We start from the raw sequence: 23,908 nt of genomic DNA, 5'->3' as shown, positions 1-23,908 counted from the left end.
CAACAGCCGCACCAGCACCAATTTCCTCAGTGAGCTCCATGACTTCGCAGGTACATGGCAGAGGGCAACTGCCCCAAGGACCAAGTGGTGGTGGAACAGCTAGGGGACAGTGAGGACACCGTCCTGACCACCAGTGGTCCCAGCGTGACTGCCGAGGCCCTTGATGAGCTCCCCGACCTCTCCGGGTATGTGGCAGAGAGCAGCTGCCCCAAAGAGCGAGTGGTGGCAGTGGGGCTGGGGGATGGTGTCCCCACAATCCCCGATATCCCCGACTTGACAACCTCCATCAACAAGCTTCCCCCACCTCTTGGAGCAAAGGGCAGAGGGCACCTGCGATGTGGAGCAGTTGGCAGCAGTGATGCTGGTGGTTGGAGAAACCAGCCTCCTCAATGTCCCCGACAGCCTTGCCACCACCGCCTCCTTCAGTGAAGTCCCCGATGTCTTGGATTATGGAGCGGAGGGCAAGCGTCCTGAGGAACACCTGGCAGCAGTGATGCTGGGGACGATGAATCGTTCTCAGGGGGGCCGGCCTCCCCCTTGCAGGACCTCAAGGGGAACCAGGGTGGGATGGCGGCAGCCCTCCCCACCTGGCTGCCCTTGGACACTTCTGAGGAGAGCTCTGCAGAGACTGCAGAGGAGACTTCAGAGGACAGGCCTGTGGAGAGTCCCCAGAAGGATCCCCTCCAGGGTCCTGCAGAGAGTCCCCTGCTCAGCCCCCTGCAGATCCCACTGCTGAGTCTTTTGGTCAGACCCCGGCTGCATCCCCAGTGTCATCCACCCCATAAGGCGTTATAACCGTGCCAGGAGCTCTCCAGCACTCCCTGACCATGACCACCAAAGACCTCTCTCTAACAAACCACCAAGAGCCTCCTCTGCATAAGCGAGCCACCAAATGCACTCACAAGCACTGCTCTCTGCCAGGAGAGCCCTCACTAACAGTTTAGATTAGCAATCAAGACTGGCAAGCACGCTTGACAGTAACACTCAGTTCCAGGAGGACAGAAACGCAGATAAAATCTAGCCACTGCTTCACACCAGGAAAGTGACAAATGCCGGTCTTTTGCGTTACGCTGACATGAATGTTAGTAACGGGAGATAAAGGAACTGACCACCTCCAGCTGCGTATTAGTGACAGCTGCTTCCAGCTGGTTCTTTGACTCAAGGCTTACCTGGCCCACGGAACTGCTGGATCCTGCGGAGATGAGCATGCCGTTCTCGTCCTTTAGGAAGCTCCTCTGAGACCAATAGGCTGGATCAGAAGCAAAGGCTTTGCTGTGCCCTGCATTCCTAGGGTCACACACGCTTGTGCTGTCGGTGTTCACAGAAGTCACACACCTCCTTCCTGCATCCTTCTCTCTCTGCCTGTTAACGTTACAATTGTAGTATCAAACTACCAGCAATCAGGCTTTCACTAATAACTCATGGTCTAGTCTGGGTTTAAACCAAGTTCAACCGCAAGGCACAGCTCCATCTCCTAAGCACACTAGAGAAGATGCTGAGGTAGGAAGGCTTGTCGATGTGGCTCATCTAGCCTAACCCACCGCCCAGGAGTTAATGACGTATGCCGCACTTTAGCTTTCGTTGTGCAGAACAATCCCTAGAGTCACACTGATGCAGCCTGCTTTATTTCTGGGTGCAACAAGCCCTCAAATACCAGGTGTGTGCTTTCCTAAGCACAACTCTGCTGGACCGGTCAGCTCCAAAACTTAAAAAGCTCAACTCACCCCAAAAACGTTAACTTGCGCCCCTCTCCTGGTTTGGAATATCCACACAGCGAAGCACCACCGGAAGCCTTGTTCACCAGACGGTTGCCTGACAAACCGCTCTGTGACACAGAGCAGCAAGTCAACAGGACCACAGGCTGCACAAAGTCAGTGCCTGGCAGCAACCTCATCCAGAGCAGGAACTCCACTGGCAGAAAACCTCTTGAGCTTCCGCTGGACTTAGGAAGGGACTTCCTAAAGCCTCTTTCCTCCACGGCTACCCCAGCAAGCAGCAGTGGGGCAGCAGTGGAGCAGCGCTGCCCGGCTCCCCTCCTGCACCACCGACAAGCAACACAGCAGGCACGGTGCAAAAACCAGCCTCCACCAATGGCCCCGAGTGATCCGCATCAGAGATTCAAAAGAAGGAACGGCGCAACGAAACCACAAACAGAAACACACTGTTTACTACCAAGGCGGAGCAGCCGGCATGGTGTGTGCTATCCTAAAGCACTCTGAACATGAGAGACACAGTTTCACCTCAAACACAGCAAGTGAAATCCACCCGAGGGTGGCACCCCAGCGCCTCTCAAGGGAGGCCAGCCGTGCGGCCCAGCTGCTGAAACAACCAGCCAGGGAGCGCAGCGTGACCACAGCAGTGCCCAGCGCCTTACGAGACGCACTGCTGGCGCTGCTGCAGGGACAGGGCTTGTGTCCACCGGAACAGAGGCTGCTGTCAACCCAGCGGCAGCCGCCAAACCCAAAATAACCCTTAGACCTGGTAGCATTGCCCCAGTCCGGGAACAAACCCTAAATCCAGAGGCGCCCCACACCTGGCTGCACCCACCAGACCCAGCAGCATGCACCTCACACAGCAACACCCCCAAATCCTCAAGTTTCCCCCAAAATTGGCAGCAACCAGCAGACCCAGGCACACCCCCCAAAACCTGTCGGCAGCCTCCAAACCCACAAACACCCCCAAGCCCAGGGGCACACCTTAAACCTGCCAAGAGTCCCCCAAGCCCACAAGGAACCGCCAAATGCAGAAACACCCCCAAACCGGGCACCTTTCCCCACACCAGGCAGCACCCCCGAAACCTTGCAGCACTGCCGGCCCCAGCGGGGTGCAGCCGCCCCAAGCCTGGTGGCGGGAGGCCAGGCCGTGGCAGGGCGGCGTCTGAACAGAGCAGGCCTCCGTGCCACGGAAGCAGGTTCAGCGATGGCTGAAACACCGGTTTGGTTACAAATCCAAAACTCGGCACCGTATGGGCTGCTAGGAAGAAAATTAACTCCATCCCAGCCCGAACCAGAACAGACGCTGTCTCCGTTACGGCTTGATAGCAGCTTTCTGCCGCGCCGTGGTTTATTGACACCGTGGGCCAACGTAAACCTCCCCTGGCACATCTTCCTGCCATTCCCTCAGGCCTATCGTGGGTCACCAGAGAGAAGAGATCAGCGCCTGCCCCTCTTCCTGCCCTTGTGAGGAAGCTGCAGACCGTGATGAGGTCTCCCCTTAGTCTCCTCTTCTCCAGGCTGAACAAACCAAGGGACTTCAGCTGCTCCTTGTACAGCTTCTCCTCTAAACCCTTCACCAACTCCATGGCCCTCCTCCGGACACTCTCCAGTAACTTTATATCCTTCATGTACTGCGGCAACCAAAACTGCACCCAGCGCTCGAGGTGAGGCCGCACCAGCGCAGAGCAGAGCGGGACAATCCCCTCTCTCCATGGCTGCAACGCAGGGCTTGATGCACCCCAAGACATGGTTGGCCCTCTTGCCTGCCAGGGCACGCTCTTGCCTCGTGTTCAACTTGCCGTCGACCAGAACCCCCGGGTCCCTCCCCGCAGAGCTGCTCTCCGGCCTCTCATTCCCCACGCTGGCTGTACATCCAGGGTTGCCATGCCCCAGGTGCAAAACCCAGCACTTGGCCTTGTTCAACTTCATATGGTTGGTGGTTGCCCAGCTCTCCAGTCTGTCCAGATCCCTCTGAAGGGCCTCTCTGCCCTCGGGAGTGTCAACAGCTCCTCCCAATTTTGTCGTCAGCAAACTTAATCAGCGTTCCTTCAAGTCCTGCATCCAAGTCATTTACAATGAGATTAAAGAGTACCGGCCCCAAGATGGATCCCTGTGGAACCCCGCTAGTGACTGGCCACCAGCCCCATGTAACCCCATCGACTAGAACCCTTTGAGCCCGACCCCCCAGCCAATTGCTCACCCACCGCGTTACGCGTTTATCCAGCTGTGTGCTGGACATTTTGCCCAGGAGGAGACTGTGAGAGACAGTATCAAAAGCTTTACTGAAATCCAGAAAGATCACATCAGCTGGCTTCTCTTGGCCAACTAGGTCCGTGACCTTGTCATCGAAGGAAATTGTATTTGTCGTCACTCCCCTATTGGCCCTCGCGTTCACCGTCGCTCCCCAAATCCATATCCTGGCGGGACTGCCCCAGGCCCTTGCAGGAGGGCTGGAGAAATGGGCTTGGGGGGCGAGGGGGTGGTTGCCGTTTCTCCGGGGCCCGGAGGGTGCTGGGCCGGTCCCGCAACACCTGGCTGGCTGAGTTGGACAGCCATTTGGGCCGGGGCGGAGGCGGGCGGGCCGGGCGGCCGTCCGGGCTGGTGGAGGCTGTTTCCCCCGACAGTGCTCCATGGCTGGTGGGCCGCTTTTCCAGGCACACTGACGGCAATAACCTTCACACCCCAGAGATGGGAGTCATCCTCTCAGAGCTGCTCCTGCCTTCTTTTAGAACACTTGCTCTCTGCTAAGAGTTTGGCTGCTGACATGGTGTGCAGTAGCGAGAACTCAGGGAAGAGCCTGCAGACACCCACAGATTTTGACCTGTGGCCCTGGATGACCAAAGGACAGCAATTACCTGGCACCTCCACTGACTGAATTGTCCCTCTTCTGGCACCAGAGACTGGCACCGCGTGACTGCCTGCTTCCTGAAGCGCCTCATTCTCCGCAGTCTCACGGTCCATCTCTTTAGAAAGAAAGCGGGTCAGTTTCATTAGACATAATTAGATGTAAACAGACAGCAAATCCCAACCTGCTGAAAGGCTAGGGGATTGCGTGCCATCTTGTTCACATTCCACTGAGCGCATTTCGGGCAAAGGGCAGGACGATGGTACACGACTCCCTGCAGAGAGGGCAGGAAGATGCCGTAGCAAGTTCAGCCGTGGAAAGAGCCCTTCTGAGAAGCACGTCCCACCATGCCAACTCCATCACACGGTAAGGCTATCAGGCACACGTGGTGGACTGAACCGCAAGCTCTTGCAACCATGTTCTGGGCACTTTCACGTGTGGCGGGGAAGAGCCCACAGTCCCCCAAGACAAGAGGAAAACCACAGCCAAGTTATCTAAAACACAACTGGAAACAGACAGCCAAACCATGCGAGACTGAATTCACAGCCCCTCATTTTAGCTGCCTTCAAGTTGGGCGGCCCGCCTCAAGCTGCCTGCCCAGCTCCCACCTGTCCCTGACTCCAGGGTGTCACTCAGAGTCCTCGCCCATCAAGGAGAACAGCGGGGCTGGACCGGCTGTGAAGCTGGGGCTGCTCCCATCCTGGCCAGGGGCTGCCTGCAGCGCAGGCAAAGTCTGCCGGTCTCAGCGACCCCAAGCTGCCTGCGCACCCTCTGTGCCGGCCAAGGGCACTCTCCCCTCCGCTGACTGGCAGGGTGCCGGCCCTCTCGCGGCTTGTCAGGAATCAGCTCCTCGGCAAGTCCCTCACGCATTCAAGGCGTGAGCGCTGCCCATCCCTGACAGCTGGATACCAACGTCTGCCCAGTCCAGCTCTGACCGCTAGGGGTATAACTGGGGCGGCAGCTGTCCCTGGGGCTCAGCTTGAACCACAACTGGCAGCAGAGGCTCTGGGCCACTCTGTGGCTCACCAGCGCCTGCAAGGCGTGAAACTGAGTGTCACCGCAGTGAGGCTCTGATCAATCCCTTCCTGCTGTGTAGCTACGGCTGGGCCAGACAGGCATCAAACCCTCAGCTTCCCAAGTCTTCTGCTTAAGAGTGATATATACCCACCAAGTGCTTCCTTGTCCAGGCCCTTCAGGATTTCCTTCAGGACTTCTGATGACCGCTGGGAAGATTTGCCTCTTTCAGCTTCATACTTTGCTCTCTGGGGACCTTAACAGGAAGTAGCCAGTTAAATTTCTCTCTGATAAAATACCGAAACAGAGTGCTTAGTCTGTGCAGCCAGTCAAGACTGACTACTCACCCCTGCGATGCCAGGGGAGCTCCAGCGCGGGATCCAGCCCAGAAGCTGGAAAAGCCCTCCCTGTACCCACACCTGCAACCAAACCCCCACAAGAAGTTCCCATCACACATTGCGATATTCACTGTCAGAACTGAAGAGGAGAACGTATGAGGGGATCGTGTAACCACGTGGCGCACACGGCCTATATTGTCACGCCTGCAAGAGATGTCTCGCTCACATCTGGCCTCTGAGCTGGCAGCTCTCCAAGGAAGTCAAAAGCCATGACGTACCCATGCGATATCCCAGCGTGTCAGCCCGGGAACCCAGACGGGAAGCTGGATATCCATCGCCTCCAGCCATGTCTGTAAACACAGGACAGAGAAGCTCCCATGAACTATTTTAATGCACTTCAGTTCTGAACAGCAGTGAATGCAGTTCAAACACAGCCTTGCTCCATGGCACTCGTCCCTCCCCTCCCCTCAAGAGCAGCGTGCCCCGGGCTGTGGGCTGGGGCTCTGTGTCCCATGGGGACCTGGCTTCACCCAAGGAGAGCACTGCAGGGCTAGAGCAGGAATGCTCCCACCTTCCCAAGCGGGCATCTCCCAAGGACAGAGGTGCCTGAAGCTGAAAGCCAGGACCCAGCCAGGAGCGGCAGAGCCACGGCTCCCGGCACGACTGTGACCAGCCTGGAGGAGAAGCGCTCCCACGGGCTATTGCCTGGCCTCTGCACAGCCACTCCGGCCCCAACGTGCAGGCTGGGGGAAGGCTGCCCTGGGGCAGGGCGGCACAGGGCCAGCTCTAGCAGCAGCTTCTCACCCCGTGGCACTGCTCCTGACCCCACCGTTCACCTGGAAAATGCCCCTGCAGTGGCCACGGAACCCTGCGCCTCCCCGGGGAGCGTCTGCCTCCAGCTGCCCGTCGACCTGGCCACGACTCACCTGCCCGAGCCTGGCCCTGCTGCTCTCCCAGCCCTGCCCCACCACGACCCCAGCCCCGCTGTCACCCCGAGCAGCCGTGGGTGCTGTGCCACGCTGCCAGGGTTGGGGCTGGACCTTGCCTGCCCACCTACCTAATCCCCACGCTCGCCACGGAGCAGCCCCGACCTGCCAGGCTTGCAGGGCCATCAGGAGCAGGATAAATAGGTGGGTGGGGGCCACGGCCCCCCGCGCCTGCACCATGCTGCTGCCGCTGCTGCCACAGCTGGCACTGCTGGAGCGGTGCCTGCGGCACAGCACTGCACAACACGGCGTGGCACAGCGGGGCCTGTGACCTCACAACACATCCACGCCCTGGGCACCCGCGGTGTCATCTGACATGCTCTGAGAAGATCCTTGTGAGTCAGACTCCACTTTTTACTCAGGGGAGTTTCTCCAGGAGAGCTGCTGCCCCAGTTTCCCGTAAGCAATTCTCCAGACAGAGGAGCAGAAGTGCTGATGGCCTGACTGATCTTAACAGAGACACCCGTGATTCACATTTACCGGAAGTGAGTGATGACCACTATGATCAGGACTAGAGGGGCCCTGCCTCCAGCCAGGTGGAGGAAAGGGATAACCGGGTTTACTGGACTGTGTGGATCCGATGGCCTGGCACATCTGACCCACAGGACTATAGAGCTTTAGTGGACACCGGCGCACAGTGCACCTTAATGCCATCAAACTATATAGGGGCAGAACCCATCAGCATTGCTGGAGTGACAGGGGGATCCCAAGAGCTAACTGTATTGGAGGCTGAAGTGAGCCTAACTGGCAATGAGTGGCAGAAGCACCCCATTGTGACTGGCCCAGAGGCTCCGTGCATCCTTGGCATAGACTATCTCAGGAGAGGGTATTTCAAGGACCCAAAAGGTTACAAGTGGGCTTTTGGTGTAGCCGCCTTGTAGACGGCAGAAATTAAACAGCTGTCTACCTTGCCCGGTCTCTCGAAGGACCCTTCTCTTGTGGGGTTGCTGAAGGTCAAAGAACAACAGGTGCCGATCGCCACCACAACAGTGCACCGGCAGCAATATCACACCAACCGAGACTCTCTGATCCCCATCCACGGGCTCATTCGTCGACTGGAGAGCCAAGGAGTCATCAGTAAGACCCACTCACCCTTTAACAGTCCCATATGGCCAGTCCGGAACTCTAACAGAGAGTGGAGACTAACAGTAGACTACCGTGGCCTGAACAAAGTCACTCCACCGTTGAGTGCTGCTGTGCCAGACATGCTAGAACTTCAATACGAACTGGAGTCAAAGGCGGCCAAGTGGTATGCCACAATTGATATCGCTAATGCATTCTTCTCAATCCCTCTGGCAGCAGAGTGCAGGCCACAGTTTGCTTTTACTTGGAGGGGGGTCCAGTACACCTGGAATCGACTGCCCATGGGGTGGAAACACAGCCCTACCATTTGCCATGGACTGATCCATAATGCTTTGGAACAAGGTGGAGCTCCCGAGCACCTACAATACATTGATGACATCATTGTGTGGGGCAATACAGCAGAAGAAGTTTTTGAGAAAGGAAAGGAAATAGTCCAAATCCTCCTGAAAGCTGGTTTCACCATAAAACAAAGTAAAGTTAAGGGACCTGCACGAGAAATTCAGTTCTTGGGAATAAAATGGCAAGATGGTTGTCGTCAGATCCCCATGGATGTGATCAACAAAAGAACAGCCATGTCTCCACCAACCAGCAAAAAGGAAACACAAGCTTTCTTGGGCGTTGTGGGTTTTTGGAGAATGCATATTCCACACTACAGTCTGATCGTAAGCCCTCTCTATCAAGTGACCTGGAAAAAGAATGATTTCAAATGGGGCCCTGAACAACAACAAGCCTTTGAACAGATTAAACGAGAAATAGTCCATGCAGTAGCTCTTGGGCCGGTCCGGGCAGGACAAGATACAAAAAATGTGCTCTACACCGCAGCCGGGGAGAATGGCCCTACCTGGAGCCTCTGGCAGAAAGCACCTGGGGAGACCCGAGGTCGACCCCTAGGGTTTTGGAGTCGGGGATACAGAGGGTCTGAAGCCCGCTATACTCCAACTGAAAAAGAGATATTGGCAGCATATGAAGGGGTCCGAGCTGCTTCAGAAGTGGTTGGTACTGAGGCACAGTTGCTCCTGGCACCCCGACTGCCAGTGCTGGGCTGGATGTTCAGAGGGAACGTCCCCTCCACACACCATGCAACCGATGCTACGTGGAGTAAATGGGTTGCACTGATCACCCAGTGGGCTCGAGTAGGAAACCCCAGTCGCCCAGGAGTCTTGGAAGTGATTATGGACTGGCCAGAAGGCAAAGACTTTGGAATATCACCAGAGGAGGAGGTGACACGTGCTGAGGAAGCCCCACTGTATAACAAACTGCCAGAAAAGGAGAAGCAGCATGCCCTGTTCACTGATGGGTCCTGTCGCCTTGTGGGAAAGCACCGGAGGCGCGGCAATCCTTCAGAAGGGCAAAGCACAGGCAGGCACAGACGTGCGCTGTTAAGGAGTAGCTCATTGCAGCTGGTTCTGGTACTTCTTCCAGGTGAAATGATCATAGAAACATAGAATTATAGAATCCTTAAGGTTGGAAAAGCCCTCTAGGATCAGCAAGTGCAACCATCAACCCAACACTACCATGTCTCCTAAATCATGCCCTCAAGTGCCACGTCCACATGTCTTTTAAATACCTCCAGGGATGGTGAGTCCCCCACCTCCCTGGGCAGCCTCTTCCAAGGCCTGACCACTCTTGCAGGGAAGACATTTTTCCCAACATCCCATCGAAACCTCCCCTGACGCAGCTTGAAGCCCTTTCCTCTCGTTCTATCGCTAGTGACCTGGGAGAAGAGGCCAACCCCCACCTCACTACAACCTCCTTTCAGGTAGTTGCAGGGAGCGATAAGGTCTCCCCTCAGCCCCCTCTTCTCCAGGCCAAACAACCCCGGTTGCCTCAACCTCTCCTCGTAAGACCTGCTCTCTAGGCCCTTCACCAGCTTTGTTGCCCTTCTCTGGACACGCTCCAGCGACGCGATGTCCTTCTTGTCCTGAGGGGCCCAAACCTGATCCCGCATCAAATCTTCCTTTTTTGGGGTTTTGATTTTCGTTTGTTTCTTTCATTTTTTAAGCACATTCAAAACTATCTTTCCCTTCTAGGTAAAATCATCACATTCAGAGCCATTTCTGCACATGAGGACACACACGGGAGATTTCCATCTTTCTCTGAAAGCCGGTGTCAGACAAGGAAACACACCGAGTACGGCTTATGGCGGCAGGCAAAACTCCAAACCAAGCGCCTTGTCCCTAATTCTGAAATTTGCCTTGCTGACATTCACAAGCAATCCCTGCTCAAATGCCTAACCAGTCTCTGAATGAGAGAGTCACAATTCAGCAAAGGGTATTAAAAGTATTAAAAGACTTCTTCCTTTCCCAGTTGTTTCCAAAGTGGAGCTGACATCAGATCAATAAATGGGAAACCTCTGAAGGAGGGGGGTGAAGTCACTGCGGTGGGATAAAGCAGAGAGAAAGTGGTGGGTGTCACGAGCTAAAGGTGACTGAGGTGTTGCAGCAACAAGAGGGCAGTCCAAGAGGAGTCAATTGGGCGACTGCAGCACAAGGCAAAGGCTACAGAGGTGAAGATCTGCTTTGAGAGGCTGCAGCAAAGCCGACCGATGAAGGGAAAATGCAGGGAAGTGGTGAGGAAGTCATCAGGTAGAGCTGCCAACGGTAATTGTTTGCTGCAGCCCACGTCCTTGGAAGCAAATGATCACGGAGAGTGCAGCAAGCGGCTGTTGGCAACAGCTCGCATCCGAGTGAGACACCCCCATCGTCAGCTCCTGCACGGAACCTCATGCTTTGAGAGACTGACGGGGGGAAGGTTGTTCTGAGGGACCGATGCTTCCTTTTCTCCAGTCTGCCCTCCTTTTCCCAGCTCATCAGGGATCAGAACCCAAACTCAGGACCACGCAGGCAGTTGCACTCACTGATGAGAGAGAAGGAACAGCTTTCCCCGACTTTCTCTTCCTGCTCCTAGAGCAGCGCTGTCTTCCTTTCTAGACGTTCAGGCCCTGATCGTGCTTCAACGGGAGGCAACGGTGGGTTTACACGCCCAACAGGGGACCTCAGACATCACCATTTGCATAAAACTGGCAGGGTACAATTGCAGTTACGCGTGTGGATGGGCAGGAGCAGCATAAAATGGTCTCTGACGCTAAAGCTTAGGAAAGGTCCATCTCTTGACATTCTCAATAAAGACACAGTAAAAGCTCACCTCCTTCTGGAAGCCGCTGCACGTCATATGAACAACTCCAGAGCTCAGCAAGCACGTGCCATCTGCAGAGACAACGAACGTTGGACAACATTCCATACTCTCACCGTGATGGAAGCACCAGTTTACCTTTTTGTCATAGCAGCCTCTGGAAAGGTACAACCAAGCACCCATTTTCTTCGTCACATCACTTACAACCTCTTTTAGAAAAGTGATGACTGAGTGTAGAAATTTTACCTCCGGGGCTATCGAGGTGCTGCGCTTTGAGCTTCAGCCCAGAGTCACTTCATCTGATCACCAGCACCACGTCACGGGCTGCGTTGCAGAAGCACCCAACCCCCAGACCCAGCCGCCTGTCAGACGGGTGTCACAGTAGTACATACTTGGTCAGTACAATGTGATCACAGTTGGGTGGGGGGGGTTGGGGTTTTTGCGTGACAAACAGTGAACAGGACAACCAATAAATGGCATTTGAGCTTGGTTTAAGCTTATCACTATTCAAAACAGTGAAATACCTACCAAAATTATAGGTGCTTGGGTGAAAACACAGCTCAGGGTGTGGATAAGAAGGAGGAACTCTCCAGCTTAGGCTGCGCTCCTGCACCACAACATCCAGAAGGAGGTTTGGAGCAGTCGTGCTTGTCACAGCGTCCAGTGACCACGGTGCAAAATAGGGGCAGTCCTGAAGGGATTCTTCTGGCCTGAAAGAAAACAAGTGCAGGAGCTAACCGCCGACTTTCCAATGAATTATGGGGAGGGATACTGAAAACAACTCCATCAAAATCTACCTTAGTGAGCCTGGCATTTGAGCCTGATACCAGCAATTAATGTCAAATACACCCAAACAAGTAGATGGTTTTCCCTGGCCACGTGTATTCACTTGCCAGCTGAAGACTGAGACACTGGTGTCAGGAGATATGACTGGAAAAGACAAGACGTTGTTTCTAAGTGGGAGAAAATACAATCTCTCTGATATTTTTAAAACACCACTTTCTATTTTGGCTTCATTCTGTTACATCACTCATGAAACACAACACTTTGCTAAGAATCATTTTAAACATTTACACCATAGCAAACATCTCTGTGATAGGTTTCAGTCATACTGGCCCCTTTTCGAGTTCAGATTGTACCCGTCCTAAGCCAAATTGAATACTCAATTATCAGCTAATCAAGTTTTCCATACAGTAAGAGTAGATCAAGAGATTTAGGAAAATAAAAAATAAAACAAGCCCAACAAGTTAGCCTACACAGATATTGAAGACTTTCAGGCTGTGGGTATAGAACAGCATTCATTGCTTGGATTCCAAAGCCATTTGGTTTAGAGTCACCAAACAGGGACATCAGGAACAAACCTTCATCAACGCTGCCTTCTCTGGCTGCGTGGGTGGGAAAGGTTTCTACAGCCCGACAGCTGACTAACTTGGCCTTGCTGCCCTGCCCTCTCAAGGGAAAGGCTCCGCCCGCCAGATCCAACCTGTTCTTTTCAACACAGGGTGCCAAACGCTGCGGAAAAAATCACAGGAGAGAGAAGGGTCATTCTGAGATAAAAGCAGACATTACACCTCAGTAGGAAAGAACGTCTGTGTCTAATAGAACACGCGTATTGTTCTCTAGCTCTCCCAGGCGCGTAATCTGATGGCAAAGAGAAACTACACCTGACACACAAGAGCACTAAGTGTCAAACCGTAACGGGTAAGTTTGGCCGTAAAAGCTTTGCACATTTTCAAAACTGAGCATTTCCCTCCCATTATTGGTTCTGAATGTGTTTTGCAGAATTCCTTGCAACATCAACGTTTCTTCACAAACCTACATATTTACCTACAGAGAGAGATCTGAAATAATGCAATACGTAGGCATGCAAAGCGCTTTGCTCCGTGACTTGATTACAGAACTGATGAACTTAGAGAAGTCACGGCATTCCAGCAGCCAAAGCTCTCTTGCGAGGCGTTATCTATAGGCACACACCGCTAGAGTGAAAGCGCATCCCTCGGGAGCAGCCATGAGAACGTCTTACTGATTCACAGCCTTCTCTCAAACACGTCAGCTCCTGCCAGCTCCTCCTCTCACCTCCTCAGGGACTGATGGGTGAAAGATCCCTCCCTGCCTTCACCAAGTGCAGCCAACAGCAACATTGTACGACTTGTTTTCAAAACGTATGGACAAAGGCTGTGCCCAAGAACACTCAGCAAAAGATTCTATTTTTCTTAGTCATCTATGAATTTTCACGGCAAATATGACCCCTGCCAACTTCACTGATACTCCCTTAGAGAAAAGGACTCTTTCCATCCTTTCACGCACGCGCACATCTTACCTCATACAGGACTTGTCCTGAAGCCAAGCGCCTGCTGGCAGCGAACACTAACTGCAACAGATGTAAACTCAGAGCATCGCCTTCACTGGAAAAGGCATAAATTATGACACTTGGTTACAAAGCTGCTTTATACTCCTCGTTATCCTTTCCTTGGATCTAGGCTGAGGTTTCCTGAATAGCACTGTCTCGCTGAAAAGAAAAACAGCCCTTCCCAAAGCATGACAATTGGTCACATTTAGCCGCTAAAACACAACGGAGGACATTTGGACACTAACAGCTTCTGGGGCAAAGGCTAACCATGCAGTCTGAAAGCTTTAACATGTTATGTGGACTAAAAATGGTTGGTTCACAGTGAAGAGTTCTCAGTCACAACTGCTTTACAGTCAAACTGAAAAAGATTGCCACTCTACGAGCAGCCGAGCTGAGTAAATAGCTTGCTGATGCTGAGAGGGGCAGATCTTCCTTCCCTTCCCTCCCCTTCCCACCAGAGCTCCAGTCCCTCTCCTGCACACACGGCACCTTCCACACCCTCGTTTCAGTCATTAGCCCAGCAGGAAGCCACCGACTTGGCTGCTGAACACCTTCCCTGCCAGGCGAGCTGAGCTGGCTCACCCGAGGCTCAAGCTGGCACCAGGGACCCGGCCATGCTGTCACCTCCTCCTTTAGTGGCAGCAGCTGCTCTATCGGCACCGTTAGTGCTCTGGAGCTGCAGCCTCGGCTGCTTTTCAGGGCATTTTAATATCATGGCATGAATATCAAGCAAACCATGAAGCAGTCATCGGGAAACAAAGGAAATCTTTTAAGAATGCCAGCACAAAAATATGGCCCCTGTCGCTTTGCCTCCTTTCAGCAGGGAGGAACTAGGAGGTCCCTCTTCATCTCTGCTCCATCCTGTACAAATCGCACCGTAAGCTCCTTCCATAGCTGAGAGAATCTCCTGCACAGCCAAATAAACCAAACAAATACACCTGTCTCAACTCTATGTGAGAAAATACTAAAAAGAAAATTCAGCGGCTCATAGTAAGTTTTTATTCACCTTTCTTGCGTCGACTGAAGAGCCCACAAGGAGCAACATTTGCGAGGACCATTCTCAGGCTCTTGGAAAGTAACGGCGCAGACAGGAATCCTTCCTCCTTCAAGCTGCGAGTGGTGCCTGCAGGTTTAAAAACAAAGAAAAACCAAAGACAAAGAAAGCAGGTGAGCGCCTGGCCCTGCTGTTTGTAGAAGGGGAGAAGCATCTTCTGAGCAAAGAGCCCCTGACGTGCTTCTCCTCAAAGCACAGAAGGTCACGCTCCCGTCTCAAACAAGGGAGCCAAGGAAGCGACTGCTTTTGATGCAACAGCCACGAGGTGAGGAAATTACTCTCCATCACGGGCAATAACCTGGCTTTATCTCCTCCTCTGCCTGCGGAGGAGGAGCAGGAAGGATTCCTTCAGCTGCCAGGCAAAAGATTGTTCCTACTGTTGTCGCCTGCTTCAATATTGAACTGAAAATGCAGCGTCTCTTCTGCACAAGCTGAAAACAGCGCCAAACACAAGTAGTATCTTGTTTCTTTACTTGGGCTACGGAAAGCATTTCTCCTCCAGACTTCGGAACCTTCCTTGCCCCTTCACAATCTAGTCTTGCCACCTCACTTTCTCTCCACTCTCTATTTATGCCTCCAGTAGTTCCCGCTGAGTCACTGCAGATTTGCTTCACTGAATCCTTCTCTGAATTGGGTCAAATATTTCAAGCCAGATTGCTCTTTGGCAGATTTGTAATCATCTCTCTAATTTCTCTGTTGCTTATCAACTGACGTGACCCTTATCCTCATCTCCAAGTCTTCCAAGCAGACTTTCATTCACAGGCAGCGCAGCCTTGGCATGGGTCAATCCCCTCTTTTGGTCAAGGCTGAAATGCGGGAGAGAATGTCTTTTCAGGCACCGAGCAGCTCTTGATCTTTCGTGTCTCACTCGTTTTTTACCTAAACGCTTTAAAGAGCCTTATCACCAAAACCCCATCGTTAACCTACTTCAGCCTTTCAACGTATGCCCTCATTGCAGTAGCTGGTTCTGAGAAATAACGTCTAAAACCTCTTTCATTGAAACACACCCATTTCCTGCTGTCACTGACTACTACTGACAGAACAAACTGCCTTACAGAGGCAGCTCTCTCACATCGTAACTGCCTGACAGACCCCAAAGAAGCGACCTTTCCGCAGTTCCTCAGCCCACGGGCACAATTAGGCAAACAATCCCAGCTCCGCTGGGGAGAAGGCGGCCCACTGAATCCATGTCTGACTCAGTGGTTACTTCAGAAGGGGATTCCTACACAGGCCAAGATTACACTGCACAGTTCCGTCCCTGAAAAAGGGCTCTTTAAATTAACAGACTTCCTCCTCAAGCAAAGCCTTGAGAGCCCTGCACCTCCAGGCGTGACCAAGTGCAAAGGGCGACTTACTCCCGCTGCAGAGTTTTCACATCCCACAGTGACAGGGAGCCGTCGGAAAAACCCACGGCGAGCTGGTTGCTTCTGCTGATGTAGCGCAGGGTCGATATTGCTGTTCCTGAAGGCCTTTGCAGTTGAAAGCAGAGATGTCTCCCTTCCCCAGTAACCATTTCTCTTCTTAGTGGAACTCCAGCAGCAATTCTGGTGACAACTACTAGAGCTACACGCACAAAACCACACAATAAAGGAATGCGTTATGCCATTCAGGTTGCATTTGAAACACTGACGTGACAACACGTATAAACTAATTCTACCGTCCCAGGCAAAATACCCATTGATGCAACACTTGGTTTGCTCTTTCCATTTTGTACATATTCGGAGAACGTAAGAACTCTCTGTCTGGACGGTATTCTCAGTCGTATTTCAACACCAGGTAAAAGTGTAGCCTTCATAGACAAATTCTTCCTGGACCCTGCACATCAGGAGTTTGGGCCTCATGATGAAGCTCCTTGAAGTGACATCAGCTCTTGAAGCCACTGGTGTAAGAGCCAAAACAGAGTATGCACTCCGAATATGCAAATTGGAGGTTTCATTCATCCAAATGGATGGGGTTTTGATAAGTTGGATTTAGATTTTTAAAAAAAAGCCTAAAATTTGCCCCAAGCCAATGAACAGAAGCAGAAGAACATTCCCAAGAAAGAGCGCACGTCCAACACACCTTCCTATCCGGCAGCTGCACCGACTCGGATGGTCAGATTCCTACTCCTCACTGGCGAGTCACAGTGACAGAGGGACCCTGGTGGGAGGGGGCGTCTGTGACATTAGGAGGAGTATGAGGCCGCTCCCATTTTTAATCCATTCAGGGCCAGACAGTGTCAAACCGCCAGCTGTAATCAGCAGTCATAAACGTCTGCACAGCAGCGGCTTCAAAGTGGGATGCGTGTTGTTGATTCAAAAGACACAAGTTTTCTTCCTTTTCAATTCAGGTTTAGAAATTGCAGCTTACCCAATGCCTCCTTTTCCCTCTGGCTGCAGGATGGATCACCCAAACAGAGCTCCACCACAAGTAGATGACCAACACCTGTCGCCACCGCTGCCGCTCCACAGAACCGTTGCAGAGCCCGGTGTAGGTGCCAAGGCCTCACGCTGCCGCCTCCGGGACTAGTTATGGGCTCTATAGCAGTTACCTACAGGAAAACTACAAGTTAATATTTAAGCTGCTTGACAAGCTAAATAGAAATCTCTGAAAATTGAAGCCAGAATTAGGAATATAAGACTTAAAAACACAGCATTGTTTCCAATAATATCAAGAAGAAAGAAAGAAAGAAAGAAAAAAAAGCCCTCTACAAACACCCGTTACTGCCTTGCGGTTACTACAATTCCTGCAGTTATTTCACTGAGTTCACATCGACTGCAATGGCGCACTCTATTATTACAGCTTACCAATTTCCATTTCCTGCAGTCTTCAAAGCCTTTTTGTGCAAGTGGAGAATGAGGTAACTACATGCTCTACCGTAAAACCAGAAAACTTGTTTTACTATCAGTGAACTCAAAGGATAACGGTACCATTAACCCCACCATTTCACACCAAGGTGCTCTCGACTGGACACTCTGCAGCGACAGTGTGGTGACGCAATAGAGAAAATAGACTTCCTAACAAAGAGACGCTCCAAAGCTGCTCCTGAAACAGCGTTATGCAGCACCTGACAGCGCTTCCCCCATTAAAAAGCACCTACCCTTCCTGGCAGAACAACTGCTGTAACCACGCTCGATGCCCCCGGGTCATACAGGCAGAGGACACTTCCCTCTGCTTCTCTCAAGCCAACCAGCAGCCCCGTTCCCGTCTGCCAGGAGACCTCCTTCACCACGCGGATGGTGGGAGGCTGCTCACGGGCTCCACTGAAACAGTGTGCAGAGAGCCCCTCTCCCGTCACAGCGCTCACGACCTCCAGCTGAGGGCCACACGCCAGCCAGGCCAGGCCACCTCTCCCTGGAAGAGCAGGGAAAGCTGGCTAAAGCCAACTCCCAAGAGACGATTGAAAACAACTGGAAAATCACAGTCACTGCCCCTTTGCTTCAACAGAGGTGCCTCACAGAGGGAGACAGACTTACCGAAAATCACCCACTGAACCCTCAAGCAATACATCTTCAAATGAACCACCTTATGATTTTGCATTTGTACTTGTCATTCCTGCACTGAAGAGTTCTGCTTGTTTGGGATAAAGATTACAACATGTTGATCTCTCGTCTTTATACCATATTCAGCTTGGGTTTGCTAGAAACCATCTAAATACCTATGGGAATACAACTCCTAAAGCGTACTTCAAACAGAGCAAATCTCAGCCAATTCTTTCCTACTTTACTAACTTTGCTTGACACACGCCTACTTTGGGCAGGGATTTGGACTTCAACAAGGAGTTACCTTAAAATGGGCACTGCGGGAGCCAATTTCAACTTTCACACACGCTGATCACAGAGAGAATTTAGCACATTTGGTTTCACTGAACTACTTCCAACACAAAGGGAGTATTAACTCAGTTACTGCACTTACAGTCACGTAGAGGGATTCTACGTGGTCTCAGCAGAAGCCCGGACACCCAGGCAGGCACCCGGCGCTACCTTCCCATCACCTACAAAGTCAGCTACCTCATCTGCTCAGCCACTCTCAGCACCTCTCACAGGACACTCCTCTGCATCCTATTCAATGCTCTGCAAACCCGGCTGCAGCGCCTAACAGGGCTTTCCTCTTCCTTCTCTTTGTATTCAGGCTAGCAACAAAAAAGCAGGGTCGTTTGCTGCTGTAACACTGGGGGGGAACTCTTTCTGCAGGCGATGTTATGATGGCACCAATAAATACAGCCCAAAACAACACTAGGACTTTTTTGACAACTGCCCTTCATTCAATCAGAAATTGAGGAGGGCTCACTGACTTGTGCCTGTTATTTTAATAGCTCAAGATTGGCGCAGGCTGTTGTCATTTCAAAGTTTAACTACACTAATGTTTTAATGTTAACATTTTTCATTGTTTTTTTCATAGCTCATCCTTTCTGTTCTCTCAAAACGTGAGGCACCTGAGCAGCACCAACCTGACACAGCTGATGCTGTGACCCCGTGCCTCAGGTCACCTCCAGGCAGTAACAACTTCACAGCAAGACCTAGTTTCAAGGAAAAGGCTCACCTCTGCAGAACTGCCCGCGCAGCACAGACCCTCGGGTGGTCTCATCTTCCCCAAGAGCCTGAATGGTCACCTCAGGAAACTGCAGCAGGCTGCTCGTTACCTGAGCCGCGAGGTCTCGCATTCTTCACTCTAAATAAAGAAAAACATGCAAAAAGAGACTCCTGACAGCCAGAGACATTTCTGAGATTGACAGAAGTTTCATCACTTTGCCGTGAATAATCTCCCGTCCACCTCCTGTAGCTCTTCTCCTGAACAAAATGGCACTGAGGGCAGATTTGGATCTCACAGCAGAGCAAAAGGAGAATCCTTTGCTTTTCTGATGCCTACGAGGTCACCAACAAAAAGGGACGCAGGGGTATCGACAAGATAAACAACAGGGAAAAAAGCCCAGGACACTGAAGTCAAGTCTACTCACACAGGTTAGTACGATGCGATCTGAGAAAAATCATCTTTTCAACAGCTTCTCAGTAATAGGGAGAAGTTTCCATTTTTCACTTTCCTTGATTTCATATTTTATTCTTTATTGTCCATTGACTTCTAGTAGATTTCATGCATCGTTTGTGTCTTGTTCACTTTTGGCATGTGTATTTTGAACAACGTTCTTAAGGACCTTCATTCTCTAAACTCTTCCACAAAACGTACTCTTGATATTCTCACGTTACAAGCAATACAGACTTTCATAGCTCATCAGTTACACAGCCGTTTTCCATACACTTATGATGGAAACATAACACAGCACGGATTTTTTTTCTACAATTAAAGCCTCATAGTCCTCATTCCAGTCCTTTCCTTCCTATTGCCTGCCCTTACCACTCCTCTGCAGGATTTCACAAACATTTCTAGGCCTTTCAGACACTTCCCACACTTTTCTGGAGGTGCTCCACAAACAGTTCATGTTTCTGTACATCAAGAGAGATTTTCTTGTGGAAAAACTGAAAAGCTGAAGTGATTTACAAGGTTAAACAGGCACCTTAATAAGAGATACACTCTGGTTTCTCTTCAGATCTTACCAATCTTTCTCTATTCCCGACACGTGGAAAGACAAACTCCTTCAACGAACTGTGTTTTGCAGGTTCTGAAATGGTTCCTGAAAACGCCTCCCGAAGACAAGGCAGATTTAATCACCCCGTTCAAATGGCACTGCTTTCTTCACGGCGTCTCAAGAGGGAGACGTGAAACGCAGCTCGCTGTGCCTGGGTGTCCCACCTGCTGGCCAAGGCAGGCGTCAGCGCGAGCCCTTACCCCGTGCTACGGGGCAGTACAGCCAGCGCTTACACGGGCTCACACGGCGTGTTGCGGTGTCTGTGCCGTACGTGTTCTCCTGCAAACAAAGGGCTACGATCGCTCCTGCCAGCGCGCACTGGGAACCTGTGTCCCTCCCAGCGCAGGAGGTCACAGCTCGCTCTGAAGCCCGGGCTCGGGGAGCAACACAAGGGCATTCAAGGGCAGCACTGACAAGGAAACACAAGTTATACAGATGGGCCTGCTGTGGAGAAAGGTTATGCTCTGAAGGCCGGGCAGTGGAATCGGCTGCGCTTCCAGTCCCAGCCACGGGAACTCTTTGAGAACATGTTCCAGTACCTTCTGCCAGCATGAAAAGCACGAGCGCGTGACACACGGGACGCGGCCGTCAGGGTCCCGCACTAGGCACAGGGCAACGTTTTGATGGAAGTGCTTCATGATCACTCATAGAATATGTTCTACTAGTAGCAAGGTGGTTGTAAGAAAAAGGGTGAGCAAGTCTCTTGCAGCAGGGCAGCTAAGAGCAGTCAGGAAACCTCCTCACCTGCCGTGAGCCGCCCCGAGTCACCCTGCCTTTGCCGCTGCCTCCCGCGACAGGCCAAGAGCACAGACCTTTGCGTGGCCAAACTGGAAGTCATGCTTTAAGGATTTAAACTAACTGGGGAGACGGGAGTTTAAAAGCAAACCACTCACCGCCCCAGACTCCCCACCAAGCCAGAAATCCTTCGTCTCTGGTGGAAAGCTCACACCCTGACACAGAGCAGTCCTGTCTACAGCGCACATCAGATGTGCTTCTCTGACCAGTGCCACTGGCAAGAACCATCAGATAAGGAACCCTCCGACATCTGGACCCTTCAGGTGACTTTAAAGCTAGTCATGCTGCCATTATTAACAGCGTACAAAAGCATGTGAAACTGCCAGCGCATCAGGCGCGCCCAGGTTCCCCGAGTGAGCCAACGGGCATTTGAAACATTTTTCTACGCATTTGCTTGGCAATATGGAACCAGGGAGGTAAAACCTATAATAAATTATGAGCAATATATATACTGATCTGGTTACCAGGATGATGTACTTGCATCATTCTGCTAAGTTAAACCAAGGATGACTGGGAAATCAAAGCAGTGGGAAAAGAGAGAGAGACCGGTTAAAGGTGTGAAGCCTCTCCTTTAAGAGACATGTCCAACACTAACTGCGTTTCTGCTCTCTTTGAAAACACTGACTACAACCACATTCCTATTTCTGTCAGCAGTCAGATTAGTGTAAATCGCCACAGGCTTACTCCATGCTCAGGAGTAAACCAGAATCCAGCCTCCCAGCTGGATCCTATCCCACAGCGGGCTGGGCACAAGCTGCCAAAATGACCATTCTCCTTCACCCTGGGAGCTTAGGACTCCCATGGTTATTCTCCAACACGACTACTCTCGCATGCAGGAGCTGCAGTCCCTCTCTAACGCGGCCAAGCTAGCAAAAGCTCCTCAAGTCACTCCTGAAAGTGTGCTCTGTTGCACGCTGCTTGGCGTACCTGGACAGACGGGCGCAGGCGCCGAGTGTCTCAGGGCAGAGTGCACACGCAGCCGTCCCGACAGAGGCAGAGCCCAGGGAAGACAACGTTCCCAGCGCTCCCACAGCGCTGGCCCCTCGCAGCACCACTTCCAGAGTCACGGAGTCACAAGGGAGAGAAAGGCCTTCCGGAATCCCTGGAGGCAGCTGGTCCAGCCCCTGCGCACGCAGGGTCACCCGGAGCAGGCTGCCCAGGGCCAGGGCCCGGCGCCTGCTGAACCCCCAGTGCTCAAACACACTCCTTGCAAACAGCCGCCCGATGAGGGGAGCTGCAGAAACGTTGGCAGCACACGCGACAGGCCCACGCTTTTGGGGACTCGCTCCGACCAACTGAAGTATTCTCTCCCCCACCCCAGTAAAACACCACCACACCAGCAGAGGCTTGTCACCATTCTTCCTCCAAAACTCTCTCTCTCCAAATCTCTTGCTGAAACAAGCTTTCATTTATTATTATTGGTTTGATTCCCTCACTTACACAGATTTTCTGACACAAAAGAGAAAGCCCTTTATGGAGTGGATGGGATTGACAATCACAAACACCTCTGTGTTCGGTTTTCAGAGAGCACCCCTTACTTTTTCAGGGAACTCAACTTTTGGAGGCAAGGACCTACTGTTCGGGGATGCCTGAAAAACGCCAACAGCACAAAAGCAAAGGAGAGATTTTAAAAGCTTAGAGACACAACGGGTTACTTGTTCTGAAAAATCAGGCTTTGAATCTGTGCCATCAGGAGGCTTTCCATCTGCTCACAGCCACGTGGATCCTTCTACCCATGCAGCAGCCTGACATCACGGGGATGATCTCAGTGGCAGTGGTTAGCTACCTGGGGACAACAGATGCTTCTGACACTCCCTGGGTACTGATCCAGCCTCGGACAGCCTGGAGCTGTTCTGTCCCGCTGGCCTCATCACGGACAATATGGCCAAGCAAACGACAGCACGTGCTTTGCTGACACCGCGCTCCTTTGCAACGCAGGAATCCCAATAAGCGCCTCTGATGAAGCACATATTTGAGATGGACGCAGCTTACAGAGAAGCTGCCCCCAAAACAAACTAGCAATTTGTGATAACCAGGATGGAGGGAAGACATTCATCGCCTACAACAGGGAAATACTTTTCAGGAACCTCCAGCTTTTACATGCAATTTTGCCACTGATTTGTCACATAGAGCAGAAAAAGTCACTCGCTCAACCTCCCTGAGCCACAGCTCACCCACTCACAAAAGACTTCAAAGGCCCACGTAGCACTGCCTCTAGTTGAGTGTTAGGGGGCGTTTGGGGTTTAATCTGACCAGCACCGTGTCTCAGGCTCTCTCAGTCTCACCGTCACGCTTTAACATTGGCCGTGGACACGCAAGCAAGCTTCGGCTGGTTGGTTCTGTCGGTCTAATCCCTGCCAGCAGTCACCAGGGAGGCAGAGGCCTGCCCAGTACGGATGAACACCGCAAAGCACCAGCTGTACTGAGCGTGTGGAGGGGCAAAATTTAAAGAACAAAAGGAAAATACCAGTCCCGACCGCGCTGTATTTCTGCACGCACCTGTACCTCTGGCTGTAAGGTTTCCCAGGACCTGGTCGGAATGCCTCGCCTTGCAGCTGTACAGCCCCGAGCCATCGTATGACACACTCATGATCTTCAACAGCTTCTGCCCAGTACGAGCTCTGCTGGGAGGTGCAATCCCGATACCGTCTTTAAACCAGGAAACAGGCACAGAAGAGCCGTGGCTGTCACAGGAAAGTTCAATGGTGTCTGCGCTCCCAAACACCAGCTCTCCCAGAAAGGCGCTCTCGTTCCTCAAGTGTTCTGCAACGGGAGAAAGAAATGGAAATGAGTAAATAAGAGCAGGCATCAGAGGACGAAAGGGCATTTCAAAAATCAACAGATCTTCTATTTGCCCTGCTGACGCTTCCACGTGCCCAGAGCTCCTCCTTGCCCGGGGGAAGCCTTGCCTGCAGCCAGGCAGGCCGTACTGCAGCCAGGCAGCCAGGCACACTACAGTCAGGGCTCTGGCTGACCTGCAAGGGTGGCTTCGAACCTGTAGCGACCAAAACACGGCCCCCCCGCCAGGTGCAT

The 23,908-nt window shown here is 52.1% G+C and overlaps 2 protein-coding genes across 3 annotated transcripts in view; both read right to left on the bottom strand.

Moving 5' to 3' along the window:
• Positions 1-12,625, bottom strand: part of LOC142051154 (uncharacterized) — a 24,642-nt gene extending 12,017 nt beyond the window's left edge. The window contains exons 1-4 of one of the 2 annotated variants that reach the window (XM_075080345.1): positions 12,475-12,625; positions 11,911-12,043; positions 11,642-11,823; positions 11,126-11,187 (exon numbers count right to left, since the gene is read on the bottom strand). The gene's annotated coding sequence lies outside the window, so the exon portion shown is untranslated. Of the gene's footprint in view, positions 1-1,169; positions 1,512-11,125; positions 11,188-11,641; positions 11,824-11,910; positions 12,044-12,474 lie in introns of those variants that run through there. The other variant, XM_075080342.1, reaches the window with a different exon arrangement.
• On the bottom strand, positions 4,091-23,908 carry LOC142051156 (uncharacterized). The gene is made up of 6 exons (XM_075080346.1): positions 23,851-23,908; positions 23,375-23,638; positions 6,191-6,262; positions 5,729-5,830; positions 4,571-4,678; positions 4,091-4,374 (listed from the first exon to the last, which is right to left on the bottom strand). The coding sequence occupies exons 1-6, from the start codon at positions 23,906-23,908 to the stop codon at positions 4,091-4,093; spliced, it is 888 nt and encodes a 295-aa protein (XP_074936447.1).

The sequence above is a fragment of the Phalacrocorax aristotelis genome, unplaced genomic scaffold (assembly GCF_949628215.1).
Source record: "Phalacrocorax aristotelis unplaced genomic scaffold, bGulAri2.1 scaffold_111, whole genome shotgun sequence".
In the NCBI taxonomy this organism is placed as follows: Eukaryota; Metazoa; Chordata; class Aves; order Suliformes; family Phalacrocoracidae; genus Phalacrocorax; species Phalacrocorax aristotelis.
This window is presented reverse-complemented; position numbering and strand designations above follow the sequence as displayed.